General features: G+C 49.7%; 1 protein-coding gene across 2 annotated transcripts in view; it reads left to right on the top strand.

Annotated features, from left to right (window-relative positions):
* The first annotated feature begins 1 nt into the window (after position 1).
* Positions 2–17,568, top strand: part of TRIB2 (tribbles pseudokinase 2) — a 26,520-nt gene continuing 8,953 nt past the window's right edge. The window contains exons 1-2 of one of the 2 annotated variants that reach the window (XM_007456902.1): positions 2–1,665; positions 6,539–6,831. In XM_007456902.1, the coding sequence (XP_007456964.1) occupies positions 1,396–1,665; positions 6,539–6,831 (563 nt within the window). In that variant the 5' untranslated portion in view covers positions 2–1,395. The remainder of the gene's footprint in view (positions 1,666–6,538; positions 6,832–17,568) is intronic. The other variant, XM_007456903.1, reaches the window with a different exon arrangement.

Here is a 17,568-nt window from a genome sequence, read left to right as displayed (position 1 = left end):
GGGGGGGGGGGCGGAGGCGCCGTAGAAATGTGTCGGTGACATTGAATGGGGAGACTGAGCGCGAGCGAGGCGCGCGCGCGCACACACGCGCACACACGGCCCCGCTCGCTCCGAGATCCCCGGCCACGTAAGTAACTATTAATACCGCCTCGCAGAGAGATGCGGGCGTGCTGAGCTCGGAGATTGGCCTCGGGCACCGTCGGCCGTCCCCTTCACTTTTAAGTACACATTCCTCTTACCTCCGGTTGGGGGAAGAACAAAATAAAAGAAGAAAAGCCGTCAATTTTCTCCAAAACAAACCCCGCCAGGCAATTTGGGTTGAGGGTAGGGGGAGACGGAGTGGTTGCAAATTATTCCAAGGCGAAATCCAGTTACCGAACGAGAAAGGAACAGCGCGGGTTGACTGGGCTGGGGGTGCATCCCCTTCCAGGGCCGGGAGGACCCCCGGAAGCTCGTGCCGGGGAAATCGGAGACCATTGATCTACCCCTGTCCCTGCCCGCACTTCTCGCTTTATTCGGAGGACGATCTGGAGCGCGAGGGAGCGGCGACAGCATGAGCCGGTGCTGACCTCCGCCCGGCGGGCCAAGCCCTGGGCTTTGCCGCGGTACCTGTGCCCGGCCCACAACTCTGTGCCCAGCTTTTGCAATCTTTTGTTGGCAGCGCTGACCGCTCTAAGTTAAATGCTCCCTTGCTATTTTTTTTGTCTGTTTGTTTAAATTTTGGAGCGCTCTTGCGGTCTTGGAAAAGCCTCAGACGCCATCTACAGTTAAAACGTAGGTAACTACCCTCTCCGGCACCCCCCCTTCCACGCCCCCCACCCTTTCCACCAAAAAAGGGGGTGCAGCGCGGATTCTGTCTGCGGTGCGGCGCGAGCCGGTACCCGTGCTTATTTCCTTTTTCTTTTTGTTTGGTTTCTAACGCGCTGAGACCAAGCAGCGGCCGTGCGCTCCCCGAAGACTGCACAAACTACAGCCGGGCTCCTCCGCCCCGTCTGCGGTTCGGAAGCCTGCGTGGGGATCGCTTCGGGAGACCCGGCGCTGCAGCTCCCCACCTTAGCAACCTGGTTACTCGTCTAGATCCACGCTGGAAGAAGAGAAAGAGAGAGAGAAACTAAAAGTGCGAAGATTCTGCAAATCGCTGGCGGCTTTGGGGTAACAAAAGGACCCGAGTTGCTGCCGACCGAGGACCCCCGGGAGCCGGGCTCGGAGCAGACAAGGTGCCCGGCGGCGCCCATTTGGGGGCTTCTCACTCTTTCTCCACGTAGCCCCCTTCCCGTCCCCTACCCTCTCGTTCCCTTTTAAAATCCGTGGCACCGAGGCGCCTGCAGACGCACTCGCCAGCGACTCGTCTCTCCAGCGGGTTTTTTTTGTTTGTCGAGTGCGATCCCCACACTCATGAACATACACAGGTCTACCCCCATCACAATAGCAAGATATGGGAGATCGCGGAACAAAACCCAGGATTTCGAAGAGTTGTCGTCTATAAGGTCCGCCGAACCCAGCCAGAGTTTCAGCCCGAACCTCGGCTCCCCGAGCCCGCCTGAGACTCCGAACTTGTCGCATTGCGTTTCTTGCATCGGGAAATACTTATTGTTGGAACCTCTGGAGGGAGACCACGTTTTTCGTGCCGTGCATCTGCACAGTGGAGAGGAGCTGGTGTGCAAGGTAAAGATCCCGGGGTTTGCTTTTGCTTTTTTTTTTTTTTTTTTTTTTTTTGTCTTTTAAGAAGATCCCCCCGGCCTTTTGGAGGGGGCCGGAGGGGGCGGAAGGTTGCCGAGCCCTGCAGTCCTGGGGGGAGGGAGATTCGCGGGATAATTATCCGTGGTATCGTTAAATGGGGTTATGTATTTATTTGTTCCTGTTCGACTAGTTGCGAAGTTTTTAGAGCGTTGCGGGCAATGCGGCGGGCTGCGGCGGGGGCGTTTTGGGGAGAGCCCGCGGCGGGGAGGGCGGCGGGACTGCGCGGGGGCCACGGCCACGCGTGCTCCCAAGGGCTCGTGGAGCTCCTCCGCGCGACGCCGGGTCCCGCTGCCCGGGGATTGCTCCCTGGGTCCAGCCCCCTCCCCTTTCCAACACCGAGGAGGGAATCCCTCGCTAATTTTAAGGTGCTGATGACTTGGTTCCTTTCGCAGCCATTGTTCTCAGCAGCGTGCAGGTGTTGAACCTTTGTTCCGTAGGTGCCCCTTCAAAGAGACACACAAAGGTGTCCCCTCTGGCTGAGCCCAGGGGCCCAGCGCGGGGAAGGAGTTCACAAAGAGCTTGCTTCTGCCAGGAGCCTTGAAAGGAGGGTTGGGGGTGGAAATCAAAGCCGCCAGCGCACCTTTGGGTGCAGGAAATTGTGAATCCTTTGGGTCTTTCCCTCTTGTCTCCGTTCCTTCTCGTCTCCAGCTCTCTGAGCCGGAGCCCCCCTCGACCCCGCTACTCCACCCCTCAGCACACACCGTTGCCTGTATGGTTTAGAGGCCGGCATTTGGAGCCTCGGGGATTCACAGTGCTAATGCAGAGATGGGCACTTTCCTTTGCTTTTCGTCTTTGACCCTGAACTGGTTGGCGTCTGTGTTGAGTGTGTCTGTGTGTCTTTGTGTGCGCCCACAAGGCTCCAGACAAGGGGATGCGCAGGAGACTAGTTGCAAAAAAACAAACAAACAAAAAATGAAGACGGTAGAGCAGGCTACCCAGGAATTGGACATAGATCAGGAATTCACCGTTGCTTAATTTTAGATTTGCTCACTGTTGTTTTTTGGGGGGAGGGAGGTAAGGAGGTAGTAAGGAGTGGGGACTCCTGATGTCTTTGAAATGGGCACTTGGCACAGCTGTGCTGCAAATAATGCATCACACTTTTACCATCAACCACAGGCTGCTTTGTGAACTTGCTTTCTTTCATAGGGGACTGGAGTATTTCATTGTGAAACATGGGTTTTGTGAAGGGTCTCCAGTCTGTTTTGCAATTGCTCAGTTCAGACCGCAGGGGAAAATCAGAGACTCTTTAAATACTGCTCTCTGCTTGTACTGAGCATTTGGTATTTTGCACCTTCTCCAAGCTATTGAGACTCAGAGCAGCTATTCCCAGTTAACCAAAATTCAGGCTATTCAGAGCTGGATTGAATTCTCAGAAGACCTACAACGTTGTACAATGGGGTAGTCATCCTTTGAAATGAATGAATTCCACAGAGCTGCCACTCTCATATGAAATATGCACAATCACCCAGCAGTGAGTGTTTTCACTCCTTTTGCTAAACTTCGGTAGAGCATTTTAATATTTTTCAAAGGCTGGAGACGCGTTTAAGTCAAGGGACTCTGCCGCCAAATTCTGCAGAAGCATCTTGCCTGCTATTTCTTTGTTTAAAGGCAGAGGTGACTCTGGCCCTTGCTGTTTCTTTCTCCCTTCAGATTTTTCAAGACATATTTCACTTTGGGCTGACCTTATAGTGTCATTCGTAGACTTGCTCTCTGGCCTGAAACTGTACTTAATCGGCTGGTTCAGTTCTTGCAAAGATTGAATCAGCCCCTCACCAATTACTGTGCGGCTGCAAGTGGATTTAAGTGCAGTATCGTTGTTCTGCTTGACAGAGGTCATCCCTTTAAGACACAGCAGCTTCTGTTTGCCTGCCTTTTTACCAGAGGTGATGTGGGTGACTTCTTATGCAAGCATAGTTGTATATAACCTAGGAAGCTCCAAGTGGTTTTATAAGGCTGCTTCTATGAACTACCCTCACGTATGCACCGTGGACTCTTGGCTTACTGCAAGGCTCAGTGAAATCTACACACTGAATTCCAGTTCCTTTTGACATCTTAGAATATAGAGTTCGTGTCTCCTAGCTCTGTGTTGACCCAAGAAAAAAAGTCTTTGCAAAAACAGATCCAATGTAAAATGCCACTTACAGAGAACCCTATAGAATTCTGCAGGACATAATTTGGGAGAGAGAGACTGGAGGGTCATTTAACCAAAATAATCATGCCTGTTTATTGTCTCCCTGTGCCTACTTTAAGCTAGGCAGACGAAGGAAGGGGACTTTAGGGGGTTCTTAGCTTACTGTTTTCATGGAAATGCTTGTAGCTACTGTGCAGATTGACATAATTACTATCTTGACAAAATGGGCACTTTTTTTTCTGCAAAGGCTGTGAATGATGGCCTAATCTCTGCCTTATCTGAACTGTCACATTATATAACTAAGGCTCCAAATTAAACATTTAAAAGAAGCTGGCAACCAGGCTTATGGCTTGATTTTACACTTGAAGGTGATGGTTTAAATACCAATCCAAGCCCATAAATGCCTGTTATAGCTACTAATAAAAGTTTGGTTCCTACTCATTTGGGAAAACATAAGTACTTGCTTTATTTTTCATACTCTGTCCACCATCTTGGAATTTAATTTAGTCTCTTCTACAAAGGGTATGGCTGCATTTTGAAGCTGCCATGAATTGTTTGATTTTTTTTTTTAAATTTTAATGTCCATCCAGTTTTTCAGCAGCAGGACAGGATAATAGACTAAAGGTACTGAGCAAAAAAAAAAAAAAAAAAAAAATCATCTTTTATTTTTTAAAAATGCAGCTCGAAGCAGGAAGTATGTTATAAATAATCATAACTCCATGAGTACTGGCGACACAGCCTGAAGCCTGGCTCTTCAGATCCCAGCATCCTCCTTATATAACGCAGTGTTTACATTAGCCACTGCAAAGCCTTTATTACTCTCCGGGAAATTTTTGAGGCTTTCCTGGGTTTCTGCTGCCTGCAGTCTGGGTGTTAAAGTTGACTCAAGCATTTCAGATTCCTAATTGAACGGACCTCTGAGGTCACCGCTCGCAGGTCATCATTTGACAGTATCAGGGTGTGATTTGTGGTCTCTGGAGACACTGAAGTATTCATTCTTAAATTCTAGGTTATAGTGGCAGCAGCTCTGCCACTTTCCTGAGATGCCTTATTATGGTTCATTCACAACGTTACTTTGCTTCCTTGCCGGGGTTCGCACCAGCCCTCCCAAGGTTCTTAGGAGGCCGGTTTGACTCACAGATTTTTGGGTTTTGTTTTTTGCAGCTAAGAGAGACTTAACTCATGGATTCTTAAGTAGCAGCCTGTGTCCCTGGCTGGGTTTTGGAAAGCCCGTGAATCCCCTTAAGACAAATCCAATATTATACATGCTTTTGAGTGGTCATTGTCAGCTAAGAGGGGACAGAGCTTTTATCAGATTCTCAGGTGGGATCTGGACCCAAAAAAGGTCAACCATGTTCTAAATCAATGTCTTCAGTTTCTGAAGAGGAGGGAGGCCCAGTGATTCTGAGTGCTTTATCCACCTCTTGCAGGTTACTGGTGGCCAAGCCAGGATTAGATTCTCAAATTTGATGATTTCTAGGCCAGCGTTTCCCACACACACTGCAAAATGATGATCAAGGAGAGTATGTTCTAACTAATGAAAAAGAAATTTAAGAAGCTAAGTGATGTTGAACCGATAACATTCAGTGTATTGTAAGAGCAATCCTGGCCTCCCATGCTTCCCAGCAAGGAACTGTCGAGCCTGCACCTCACTTCTGCTGCACCAGATAGACTCATCACACTCACATTCCCAGGCGGGTAGGAAAGCCACATTCCAAACCCAGTGATTTGTATCCCTGATTTAGTGGAGCTCTTGAAATGAATGAAGGCGTTTTCTTGTAACCTCAGAAAAATCTCTGTAGTGTTAATTCCTCTTAGATCTGTCTCCAAAAGGTACTGAGGATGGATTTTCTTTCTAAATAACCCCACAGTGAGGTGGCATTTCACAGGCTTATTCTGATTCATAGAAAATCATTGCATAACTGATTCATTGAGCTAGATATCTGTGGAGGGAAGAGAGAAAGGAGCGTGTCTGCTTTCTTAATAAGAAGGACTGTGTCCTTTCCTAGCTCTGCCACTGGGGGCTTGATTTGACTTGTTATCTGAGCCTCAATTTCCACATCTGCGAAATGAAGGTATTGAATTAGGTAACCTTCAGTCTACGCATTTAATCTATTAATTGCTGTTATGTTGTATACTGCTATACAACCCAATTATGTAGCACAAAATGTGTTGTATACAGTTGCTGTAGCTGTATAGTGTTGGTGTACTTTTTTTTTAAGGTAAATAAGGTGTTATCTGTGCAGCTTGGGATGGGTCACTTTCAAATTTTGCCTTAATTTTTCTATAAACAGAGGGGATTAGGATAGAGAAAAAAAATCATAAACTTATTTGTGATTTGTTTTGTGTCATTGTGTATACAGTTTGTGTAATACAATACACAACTTGTGTATTGTATTACATCTGGCTGAGCATTCTGACCTTCGTTTCCTCATATAATCCTCCCCACACGGTGAGTCAATCACTTGCCCTTTTGCACGTGAGGACTCAGAGGCTCAGAGAGGTCAAGCGAGTTATTCAATGCCACACAGCTGGGAGGAGGCAAGGCCAGTGTGGTCTGGGTCCAAGTTTGGCCCACGTCTATGGGAGGCATCCACATTCTGTGACTCGGTTGTACAGGATTTGGTTGTACTCTGACTCTTGGTCTTGTTGTTCATCCTGCCCTAGGTGTTTGATATCAGCTGCTACCAGGAGTCCCTGGCCCCCTGCTTTTGCCTGTCTGCCCACAGCAACATCAACCAAATCACTGAAATCATCCTGGGGGAGACGAAAGCTTATGTGTTCTTTGAGCGCAGCTATGGGGACATGCATTCCTTCGTTCGCACCTGCAAGAAGCTGAAGGAGGAGGAAGCGGCCAGGCTGTTCTACCAGATCGCCTCAGCGGTGGCCCACTGCCACGACGGGGGGCTGGTGCTGCGGGACCTCAAGCTGCGGAAATTTATCTTTAAGGACGAAGAAAGGTGAGTCTCGTTCCTGTCCAGGCCCGTGTACTATAGCAGGCTGCTCAGAGAGGTTGGAGTGGACGTTGTGTTTTGCTGCCTGCTGTCCAGGAGAGGAGGAGGGAGCATGGAAAGACAAAGGGAGGTGGGTATCGCAGTGTTTGAAGTGCCCTTAGAAAGCAAATTGCCGCTCCTCTAAGAGATGTTATCAGATGCTCACAAGTGCCAGATTATTCTGTGACCCAGTAGTTATTTTTGTCTTGGTGTCTTGAACTCTGAAGGTGGCTGCCAGCCTGTGTGGCATTTTCAATGTGAATAAGGCAAGATTTTGAAAAGCTTGCCTTCGGAAAGCTCCACGCCTGGCATCAGTTGTTTGTCATTCATTCGTCACTCATTCAACAGATATTTCCTAAGTCTGTTCCTCAGTATGAATTACAAGTCTCAGTACCGTGACCATCAAGTTGCATTAGCTAGTCAATGACCTATAAAGGAAATGTTACAGACCCTACATACACTTATGTACTGGGTCAGATGGGAACTGAGGGCTGGGATGTCAGTTCCAGCTAGGAATTGGAGAAGTTTTTATAGGAGAGGTGATTTTGGAGCCAAGACTTGAAAGATGAATATGTTGTAGGCAATGTGGGAAGGACCAATGTTCCAGGTGAGGAACCTGCCTGTGCACATGCCTGGCAATGTGAAGGTCTCGGTTATTTTAGGAGACGGCCGGACAGGATGCTAGGCATCTGGGCTTCATTCATGGTTCTTCCATTAACTCATTACATTCGATTTAGCAGATCCCACTGGGGCCCTGCTTTCTCCTCCAGCTGACTTTGATTGTAAAAACTCTTTCAAGTTACTTTTTTTCTTTTTAATAATGTGCTTTTTTAGAGGAGTGGAAGCAGCTGATTTATGTCCATTGCTGACTATTCCAAGGATTGTTCCAGGGGCTCTGCATACATGATGTCATGGAATTCTCCTGACTGCCTTGGGCATCCTCAGCTCCCGTTAGCAAAGTGTTTAGTGAAGTGAAGGTTCCATTGTCACAAAGCTATGAAGGACCATCTGAATACAAGGCTAGTGCACATCATTCATTCATTCACTCAGCGAACATTTCGGGGCTACCTTTTATCTCTCTGGAATAGATTTACTATCAGACCTTTCCATCTTCCATTTAGTTGGCCATCGATCCCAGTGGCCTGTGGTATATTTAGGCGATTGCTTGTAGAAGTCTCATGGCATCCAAATGAGAGAGACCACGTGGTGTGTGCTTTGGTTTTTCCATCTTCATGGTTTGAGCTAATCGGGCAGTAAATGTGTGGGAAGCATTTGGGGATTAGCACAGGTCAAAGGGCCTGTGGTTACTTAGCCCAAATGGAATACTTTCATGAACGTCTATAATCCAGCTGTGTATAGAAAGTGCAGAGGGCCCCTGGATTTCCTGGACCCACAGAAGTTGATTATTGTTCCATATTTTTGTGTGTGTGTGTGTGGTACGCGGGCCTCTCACTGTTGTGGCCTCTCCCGTTGCGGAGCACAGGCTCCGGACGCGCAGGCTCAGCGGCCATGGCTCACGGGCCCAGCCGCTCCACGGCATGTGGGATCTTCCCGGACCGGGGCACGAACCCGTGTCCCCTGCATCGGCAAGCGGACTCTCAACCGCTGTGCCACCAGGGAAGCCCTATTGTTCCATATTTTTACCCATAAAGGAGTATCATAGGAATCCATGGTGGCCAATATCCCGGTCTCTGACAGTGGATGGCATTTACCTTTACTAACAAACTAAAGAAAGCCGGGGGCGCTATTCGAAGATCTAGAGTGTGGGGCGATGGTTACTTTTCTTTCAGCTCAGGTGTGTCTGCCCTTGGAGCCTGGAGACCCAGGTTCTTATCCTGTTTTTGCCTTTACTCCACTCTGAACTTATATTGGTCCCTTCCCCTTGGCCTCAAGTTCCTCATCCTTTTATTGTCCTGGCTCAGTTCTACTGGCTCTAAGGTCTTCCCGAGTTCCAACACTCAGGCATGTGCTGCTTTGAATAGTCTCATATGGAAAGATAAATATACATCTGACCCCAGCAGAATACTGACAGAGAGCTATCCTCTTTGCCCTTCAGTGTTCCACCATCCTTGAAGATCTAATAACTCTAACTACAAAAATAAGAGGTAATATTTGGTGACCTTTATAAGCTCCTACCATAAGGTTATCATTTAACACACTTAATCCTCTCTGCAAATTGGACAGGTGAGTATTAGCATGTCCGTTGGGTAGATGAGGGCTCCAAAGTGTAGCAAGGCGAAGTCTCAAAGTTACAGACATGAAAGAGCAGAAAGAAGGACATATTATCTCTGTTAAGTCAGCTCTCAAGAAGTTCATTTGGCCGCCACCAGGAGTCAGGACAATCAATGCTCTCTGTCGTGGGGATCTGCATTTTTAAACATCATCTTTGATTCTGTCTCTTTAGAGGGGAATTTCAGCCATCAGCAAGGACATGGGGTGGGTGACCCATCCAGGCTTAGCACAGCCGTGGTAGACACAGATTTGTGAAGTGAGTCAGAGTAGTGAGAGAAGTGAGTCAGGATGTTCCCAGGTCACAGGACACGGGAGCAGAAGCAGACGCTAGAGGTTCCATGCTTCAGCCCTTTTGTTTTGCCACCAAGAAGCAGAGCCCCAGAGGTGAGGGTGCTCACCTCAGAGCCCACAGCCGTCCGGAAGCAGATAAGGGCTGAGTCCGACCTCACATTTGCTGGTGCAGGGATTCTCCCCCAGGCCTGCTTGTCCTTTATGTGAAGACGTGTAAGACTGCTGATCAGTGCATCGTGGCAAATCCAGAGTCTTTGATGTCGCAGGGGCTGGAGAAGAAATACCCACGCGTAAGACGCTTCCAACACGAGAACTGTGGGGCTCTGATGCTCAGTCTGGAGTTATGTTTGACTTATGCAGAAGAGCAGACCCTTTCTAGAAAGAAGTAGAAAGAGGCATCTCATGTGAATGTGAAACCAGGACACCACTGGAGCAGGCATGTCAGAGCTCAATCCTTTTTAACTCCAAAGAGCATTTTCCTTCTGAAAAAGACAACCTAAGTGACAGGCAGGAAGCTGGTCTTCATCTGTTTCCAGCATGTCTGAGCACCTGAGCCTGAGCAGCCCGGCCTCCCGAAGGACCATCGGGGGGAAGGAGAACTCCCCATGCCACAGGCGAGGCACCTGGGCCACACAGGAGCTAGGTGACCTTGCTCAAGGTCTCACAACCAGTCCGATGATGGAGCTAGCCTAGAAATCCTATCATTTCCTTCCAGAGCTCTTTTTCTGCCCCGAACCATGCTGAGGTACCAACGAACTTTGTGCCGAACACGACATGTATCTCTGTCTGGGCAGCTCTGAGAAGGTTGCTGCTTTCCTTTTCAAGGACATTCTAAATGTTTTCATCAGTAGCTGACAGGACCTTTTTAATTTTCACCGAACCATCAACTTTTTGTAAAAGATGAATAATGCGTAGTGGCCTTCTTTCATCTTGTTTGGTTTTTAACCTCTCGACTTGGGGCTGTGAGACGGGTTTTGTCACTCAGCATATTCTAGTTCCCAGGGGCCACCGAGTTTCATGGTAGAGTCTCTTTGCTTGTCTGCACGGTGGCTGTGTGGCGACCTCGCCTGTATTTCCTGAGAAGAACAGGACTCGGGCCCTGGGATCTCTTGGGGGCCATGCTGCTGGCAGCCCTCACTTTTGGTCCTAATCAATAGGACCTATCCATAGGTATTTCAATAGGACTAAAGCTTCTTTCTCTCTTGACAGCAACAAAGCGTTAGAAACAATGGGTTGAATTTGAAAGACTTTTGAAAAGTTAGGCAATGACATCTGTGTCTGTTCTCTGATCCTTAACGCATTGGTCCTATGATGGGGGGGGCAGGGCATAGAAGAGACCTTAGGAAGCACTGCTTTATTAAGCTTCAAATCACCAGACACCTCTTTTGCACTCTGTTTTTTTAAAAATTAATTATTAATTAATTTTTGGCTGTGTTGGTTCTTCGTTGCTGCGCGCAGGCTTTCTTTAGTTGCGGTGAGCGGGGGCTACTCTTCGTTGCGGTGTGCGGGCTTCTCATTGCTGTGGCTTCTCTTGTTGCAGAGCACAGGCTCTAGGCGCACAGGCTTCAGTAGTGTGGCACGCAGGCTCAGTAGCTGTGGCATGCGGGCTCAGTAGTTGTGGCTCGAGGGCTCAGTAGTTGTGGCTTGTGGGCTCTAGAGCTCAGGCTCAGTAGTTGTGGTGCACAGGCTTAGTTGCTCCACGGCATGTGGGATCTTCCTGGACCAGGGCTCGAAGCCATGTCCCCTGCATTGGCAGGCGGATTCTTAACCACTGCGCCACCAGGGAAGCCCCTCTTTTGCATCAGTCTTCTCTCTCTCAAGGATGTGCTTCTTGTTCCTTGATGATCTTGAAAGTGACAGAAGGTGAAAGCATTACGTAGTGATATTGGCTGTGCCCCACGTGGTTCAGAAAGAGACCTGCCTCTGGGCTGACTTCTTATGCACAGATTTTCCATTCTGGACCATCTGTAACTCTTGAGTCCATGGCCATCCATGGGAACATTCTTAATGGCACTGTCATCGCCGCAAGTCCAGTTTCCCACAAGTGGCTTTGCAGACATCATATACAAATGACACCCAATGTTCTATTAACCCTGATGCTAGGGTGCCTTCTGCCTCTGTGTTGAATCAGCAGCACCTCAGATTCTTCTGCTCCTGTTTTATTTGTTTATTTTTATTTTATTTATTGTTTTATTTGAGCTAGATTCAAATTCTGGCTCTACCACTTATTAGCTACCTGATTAAGTCATTTCATGCTTCTGAGCTGCACATTCTTTCCTCAAAGCAGAAATAATAATTGCATCTCTGTAGGGTGGTTGTGAGAGTTCAGTGAGATGATTCTGTGACTCACAGGGCAGGGCAGGCACTTACTAATCAACAGTTGCTCCTAGAGTCATTGATAAAATGGTACTGTTATGGGGGAGCAGTTCCAGGAGAATGGAGAATGCAGTAACCATTTCCATGAAGGTGGAGCCCTTGTGATGGAAGGGTTCAGATTTAAGCCACTTCCCCCTTTTTCTTTTCTTTAATTATAATCACTGGATCCGTATTATGAGGGCGCCTGACAGGTCAAGTACATGTGGTGTGGAGCCTGATGCTCAGAAGGGCTAGGAGGTTGACGAGATGTACCAAAGGCAAGGTGGACAAAAACACAGGCAGGGAATGAGGGATCCTGCCCCAACAGGCCTGGGCCGGCCACTGTGCTGCTGCCCCTGTGCTGCTGCCGAGATGCTTCTGCAGGGCAGAGCCTCAGTCATTTTGTTTGTGTTTTGAGGAAGCTAAACCCCTATCCTGGTTGAACTCGCCCTGGACACACCCTTTGCATCCCCAGTTCCTGTCGTAAAATCTGAGATGGTCTGTGTGCGTAGGAGGGGCCCCCTGTTGGTTGGGGCCCTGAAACTGAGGAAGAGCCGTGCTCAAATTCCCAGAGGGTGTGCCTGCGTCCTCCAGCCCCTCTCGCCCTGCTCTGGGATTAGAGGGGTCTGCTTGGTCAGTCTGCTCCTTGAGGCCCATGGTTCAATCCCAGCCTCTAAGGGACAAGGCCAGTTAATGCCCGTGGAAAGTGAGTTGCTGTCTGGATTCCAATCTCTCCTCTTGCACTTATTCATAACCTTAACTTTGACAAGTTACTTCACCTCTTCTGCCCCATTGCCTCGTCGTAACGAGAGGACTTTGCTCCTGAAATTAAGTGAATTAATGGCAGTGAACACAGCTGGCCATCAGCACGAGATCCCGCTGCTGTCCTTATCCTCTTCTGCACGTGCTGTCTGGCCCTCTGGGTGACACGGGGCCAGTCTGCTGACTCAGGACGTAAAGAGCCCTTTAAGCTGGCGCATCCTGGGGCTGCAGCGGGGCCACCTGAAGAAAGCGCCAGGGGCAGGGCTTGTGCCTACAGCAGTCCCCGTTTGCCAGCTGGATTCCTCCTCCCTTGCCACCCCTCACCCCAGCTCCCTGCCCCCAACCACAGTTCAGTGTTGACATTTCTTTGCCCAGAAATACCCCATGTGAAGGAGAAGACGGCTTCTGTACATGTTTCTTCTTTGGTTTGGAGATCATTATCCCTTGACGTCACGGGTCTCATTTCCTCTGCTTTGTGGAAGCCGATCCGTGCTGTGTCTGCCACGGGGGACTCCTCGGAGGAACCCAGCGGCCTGGGGTTTTCGGTGGAACAAAAGCCCTCTGCCCAGGCGCCGGAGGACCTGCACCTCCCTGCGGGGTGAAGGCCTCTTCCCTCCCACACCAACCGAGGTCAGTGCTCTCTTTCCCAGGTGTTAGAATCTAGATGAGTCCTCCCTTTAGATCTTCCAGGTTTTTCTCACCTCTCTTGGGGCTCAGCATCTAACAGAGTACAGAGGGCAGGCACTGGAGCCCTGGAGACCAGACTCTGCTTTCTTTCATTAATAGTGATTTATGTTAAGTCGTAGGCTCACTGGCTTTTAGGGAAACACCTTTGCCTTTTTGCTCTGAAGGCGCCAGAACTCCTGGAATTCTATTCTTCATGTCGACCACTTTGATGTACATCAGGCCCATCCTTAGGGAAAAGCTCCTCTCCCCAGACCCTTCTTCTCAGGATGTGTCGGTGACACCCTCCGGTAGCGCCCACACTTGCCTCTGTCACAGCGTGTCTCCCGCTCTGTTGTTATTGTCTGTGTGCATCTCCAGACTGTCCTCATCTCCTGCTGGCCTGGGAGCTCCTCGGGGTCAGAGGCTGTCTCATGCGCACTGTTCCGGAACGTGGTGGGCACTGAATGATTGAAAAATGCCTTTTACTGAGTAGGAGCCGCTCAGATTGGATTCTAATGACAGAGTGAGGGGGGCAGGGAATGTATTGATCTAATGGTCATCTCGGTCATGGCCCAGATGGGAGCCCAGAATGACTAAAACTTAGGATCTCCCACGTAGACACCTTTTTTCAAGAGAACTGTTTACAGAGTTCCACATCAAGTAACAAATCATTCCCACTTTGATTTAATGATTTATGCAAAAGTGACATTTATCTAAGATACCATTATCCATGTCTGCGGTGGGTGTCATTTTATTTACGAAGGGCTTCAGGTCACAATTAGAGGGGAGGGCTTCCTCAAGGTTCTGTGCTTAGAAATAGACTAAATAGTAGGAAATCCCAGCAGGATTTCTGGCTGGGCTCTTTACTGTTGGGGCTTAATAAATTAGCTCATGGGCTCGACTGGGACTCCTCAGGCAAATGGAGCAGAGGGCACAGCGGTGAGATTTTTGATTCCTGCACTTGACCGTTTGACCTTGGCCTGCCTTCTCTGACATGGGTTGAAGATAATAAACTTAGGGTATCCAGCACAGAGCCTGGTGCACTGCAGGGACTTAAAAAAGATACCTTTTGGGCTTCCCTGGTGGCGCAGTGCTTGAGAGTCCGCCTGCCGATGCATATGACGCGGGTTCGTGCCCCGTTTCGGGAAGATCCCACATGCCGCGGAGCGGCTGGGCCCGTGAGCCATGGCCACTGAGCCTGCGCGTCCGGAGCCTGTGCTCCGCAAATGGGAGAGGCCACAACAGTGAGAGGCCCGCATAACGCAAGGAAAAAAGAAAAAAAAAAAAGATACCTTTCATGACTGCTGTCGGTCATCCTCTATGGCTGTGAGCCTCATACCCCAGCAACCTGTAGATTCATTTATTTGTTCAACAGATATTTATGGAGCACGTGGTATGTGCCTGGCACTATTCTAGGTGCTGGAGATACTGCAATGCCGAATGAGACAGCAGCCCCGCTCTCAAGGGACTTACATTTTAGTGAAATAATATCTAGGGTCCACCATGTACCAGGCCCTGTTCTAACTACAACACTTAGATGAATTTCATCTGAATTAATTACTATATTTAAGTTAAGCCATTTAAACCCAATAAGTGAGTTCTGCTATGGTTAGCACCATTTTACAGATGAGGAAATTGAGGCTCAGGGTCGTACAGCCAGTCAGCACAGACCTGGGGGTTGTACCCACGAGACCTGGCTCCCAAGGTTAGGTCCTCAAATGCCACGTTAGCTGCAGAAATAGATGCCACGTAAAATACACCCTTGTGCTCAACTCGTAGAAGGAATTTTCGTATGCAATTAGGCGACAAGTGAACAGCACGAGGACCTGGCCGGCCGGAGTCTAAGTAAAGCTCAGGACTCGGTTTTCTCTGAGCAGTCTTGGCAGACATAGACTCGGCCACCAGTTAACTAACCCCACGGGCAGTCCTAATACGTCCTGTTGTTCCACTTTACGGAGTGGGTTTGGTTTCCTCTGCAGAACTATAAGCTGGGGTCCATTTTTTATTTGGACCCTCATGCCTAGCACAGGACTTAGCATTATAAGTGCTGAGTGAATGTATGACATTTGACTCAGTGGGGGGATGAACAGCCCCATATACCCTGGAGGCATAAATATTATAAGAAAAAATCCCCTAAATATACTGATGGAAGAAGACAGTGGATGGAAACACATTTTAAACGTCCTTTATCCAGCCCTCGTGGGAATTTCTCTAAACCATGCACCGAATCCAGTCTATTTGAAATTTCTTTGGATTCTAGACATTGCAGTTCTTGAGCAGTCATGCCAAGATGCCCTGAGCTCTAGACAGCAGGTTAGAGCTGGGGGCATCTCACAGACATGAGAATCACACTATCTTGCAAACGTTTATTAAGCACCTGTTATGCACTACTTGCCGTGCTAGGTATTGGGGATACAAGACTCAATACCAGAGTCCTCGGCTAATGGAAGACACAGTGCAATGGTTATTTTTAACACCATGTCAGAGAGGAAGGGTGTGCGTTAGAGAGCTGTCTGCGAGCAGGAAGAGGATATTCCAACAATGGAGTGGGGTGTAGAGGATTATGTCAGGGAGGAGATGGGCTCCTTCACAGGGTTGTTCCGAGTGATGGAGGAGGGAAGGGGAGGGGTCCCGAAAGTGCCAGCAGTAGGTGGGGAGGGACTGCTGGGGAAGGGTACCCTGGGGCGGGGTGGGGGCAGAGATGAGGCTGAGATGAGGTCTAGGGCCTTGGCTTCATGCCTGGAACCTTGAACTTGATCTGAAATTCAGGAGGAGCCATTGAAGTTGTTTTCTAGTCAGGGCTGGGACGGGGTCACGTTGTGATTCCAGAAGCGTGTGTGAAAGATGGACTGTGGATGGACATCCACTTCAGGATGCTGAACCAGGACTCAGGCAGTGGGGTGGGGGGGGGGAGGGGAGGGGGATTTAAATCCAACCCTTTTATCTTTGCAGATAAAGAAATCAGGAGGGGAGGGTCCTTCCCCAAAGTCCTATAACGTGTTAGTGACACGACCATGAGCAGAACCTGGTTTTCTGACTGCCTGAATTTGTTCCATCTCTGCTCAGGCCACCTGGGGAAGCCCCAGTTTAGGACCCTGCCAAGGGAAGCATCCCCGTCCGGCCCAGTGTGTGGACCAGCCGCTCACAGCGCTGCTGGGGGTGGCGGGGCTGGAGGGACTGGCCTGAGCCCTACCCTCACCCCACCAGTGGGGCATGGATAGGAATGTTCTGGGCCTCAAATCAACCGGAACAGCACCTCAGGATGTACCTGCCTCTTCCTGGAAGAAACTGGGCTGGTGGCCCCTTGGGGCAGCGCTGTCCAGCATGGAGCAGGGATGATTGCCTGAGAAGCTTTCCTGAGAGGCTCAATCGACTGATCTGGGGTCGGGGGAACCTCGGGGACCCAGGTCTCAATGCAGGGGAGCGAGAGGTGGATGGAGTATCATGAGGAGTCCGAGCTGCGTCTCCTTCCTTGGATTTCCTGGCTGTTCCTATGACGACGGCAGGCAGGCTGCATGGGGAGGGGGGGCAGGGTATGGCTTCCCCAATCCCACCACGGCCCTGATGAGTCGGACACGAACGTGCGTCTGCATGCCAGCTACACAGGCTTTTACATCCTGGCTGGGCAGCCGGTGCCATGGAAACACCTGGGTGCTTTTGAGTCCGCTTGGGTTTCTCCTCCCAACTGTGCTGTTTCCCAGCAAGTGACTTCATCTTTCCAAGCTGCAAATTTCTCTGAATCAAAGCGGTGCAGGAACCACCACGTCCCAGATTGTGGGGTGGTGGTGTAGGGCAGTCAGAGGATATACTGCCTTCTAGAACTTACCAGCCCTCCCTAGGTTCCCATCCCCTTAGACTTCTCCCCCACTCCACCCCCACCCCCCGAGTGGTTCCCTTACTGGCTTACCTGCTACTCTCTTGCTAATTTGTGAGCAGCTTGATCTAAGTGCTGGGTCTGTTCACTGAATCTCCGGGAGCTGGCGCATCGGTGGCTCTCAGAGGTGACTGCTGGAAAGATCTATACACACAAGAAACAGAGGCTCAAAAGAGTAATGATTTATTGGGCAGTTTAGCGACCTGGGGAGTCCCAGTGATGGCTGCCAGGCTAGCAAAATGCAGCCCATGGTGCTCAGAGGCCTTCCTTGAGCCCCCCAGCAGTAGCCCCAGCTGGGACCCTTGCTTGACAACTGGACCAGCAGCCAAGGGTGGCTTTGCAGTAGCGGCTGTGGCTGACTGCGGCTGACCTTTCTCCCTCGACCCTTTGCCTGCTTGGACCCACCCCCACGGAATAGCCTTCAGTGACTTCCGGACTTCCTGTCCAGGCCAAGCCCACTTGGTCTGGCTGAACTCCCAGCCTGGCCCCTCCCTGGCTGACCCTGTCCTGATCTCTTCCTGCTG

This window comes from Lipotes vexillifer, unplaced genomic scaffold (genome assembly GCF_000442215.2).
Source record: "Lipotes vexillifer unplaced genomic scaffold, Lipotes_vexillifer_v1.1 scaffold390, whole genome shotgun sequence".
NCBI lineage: Eukaryota > Metazoa > Chordata > Mammalia > Artiodactyla > Lipotidae > Lipotes > Lipotes vexillifer.
This window is presented reverse-complemented; position numbering and strand designations above follow the sequence as displayed.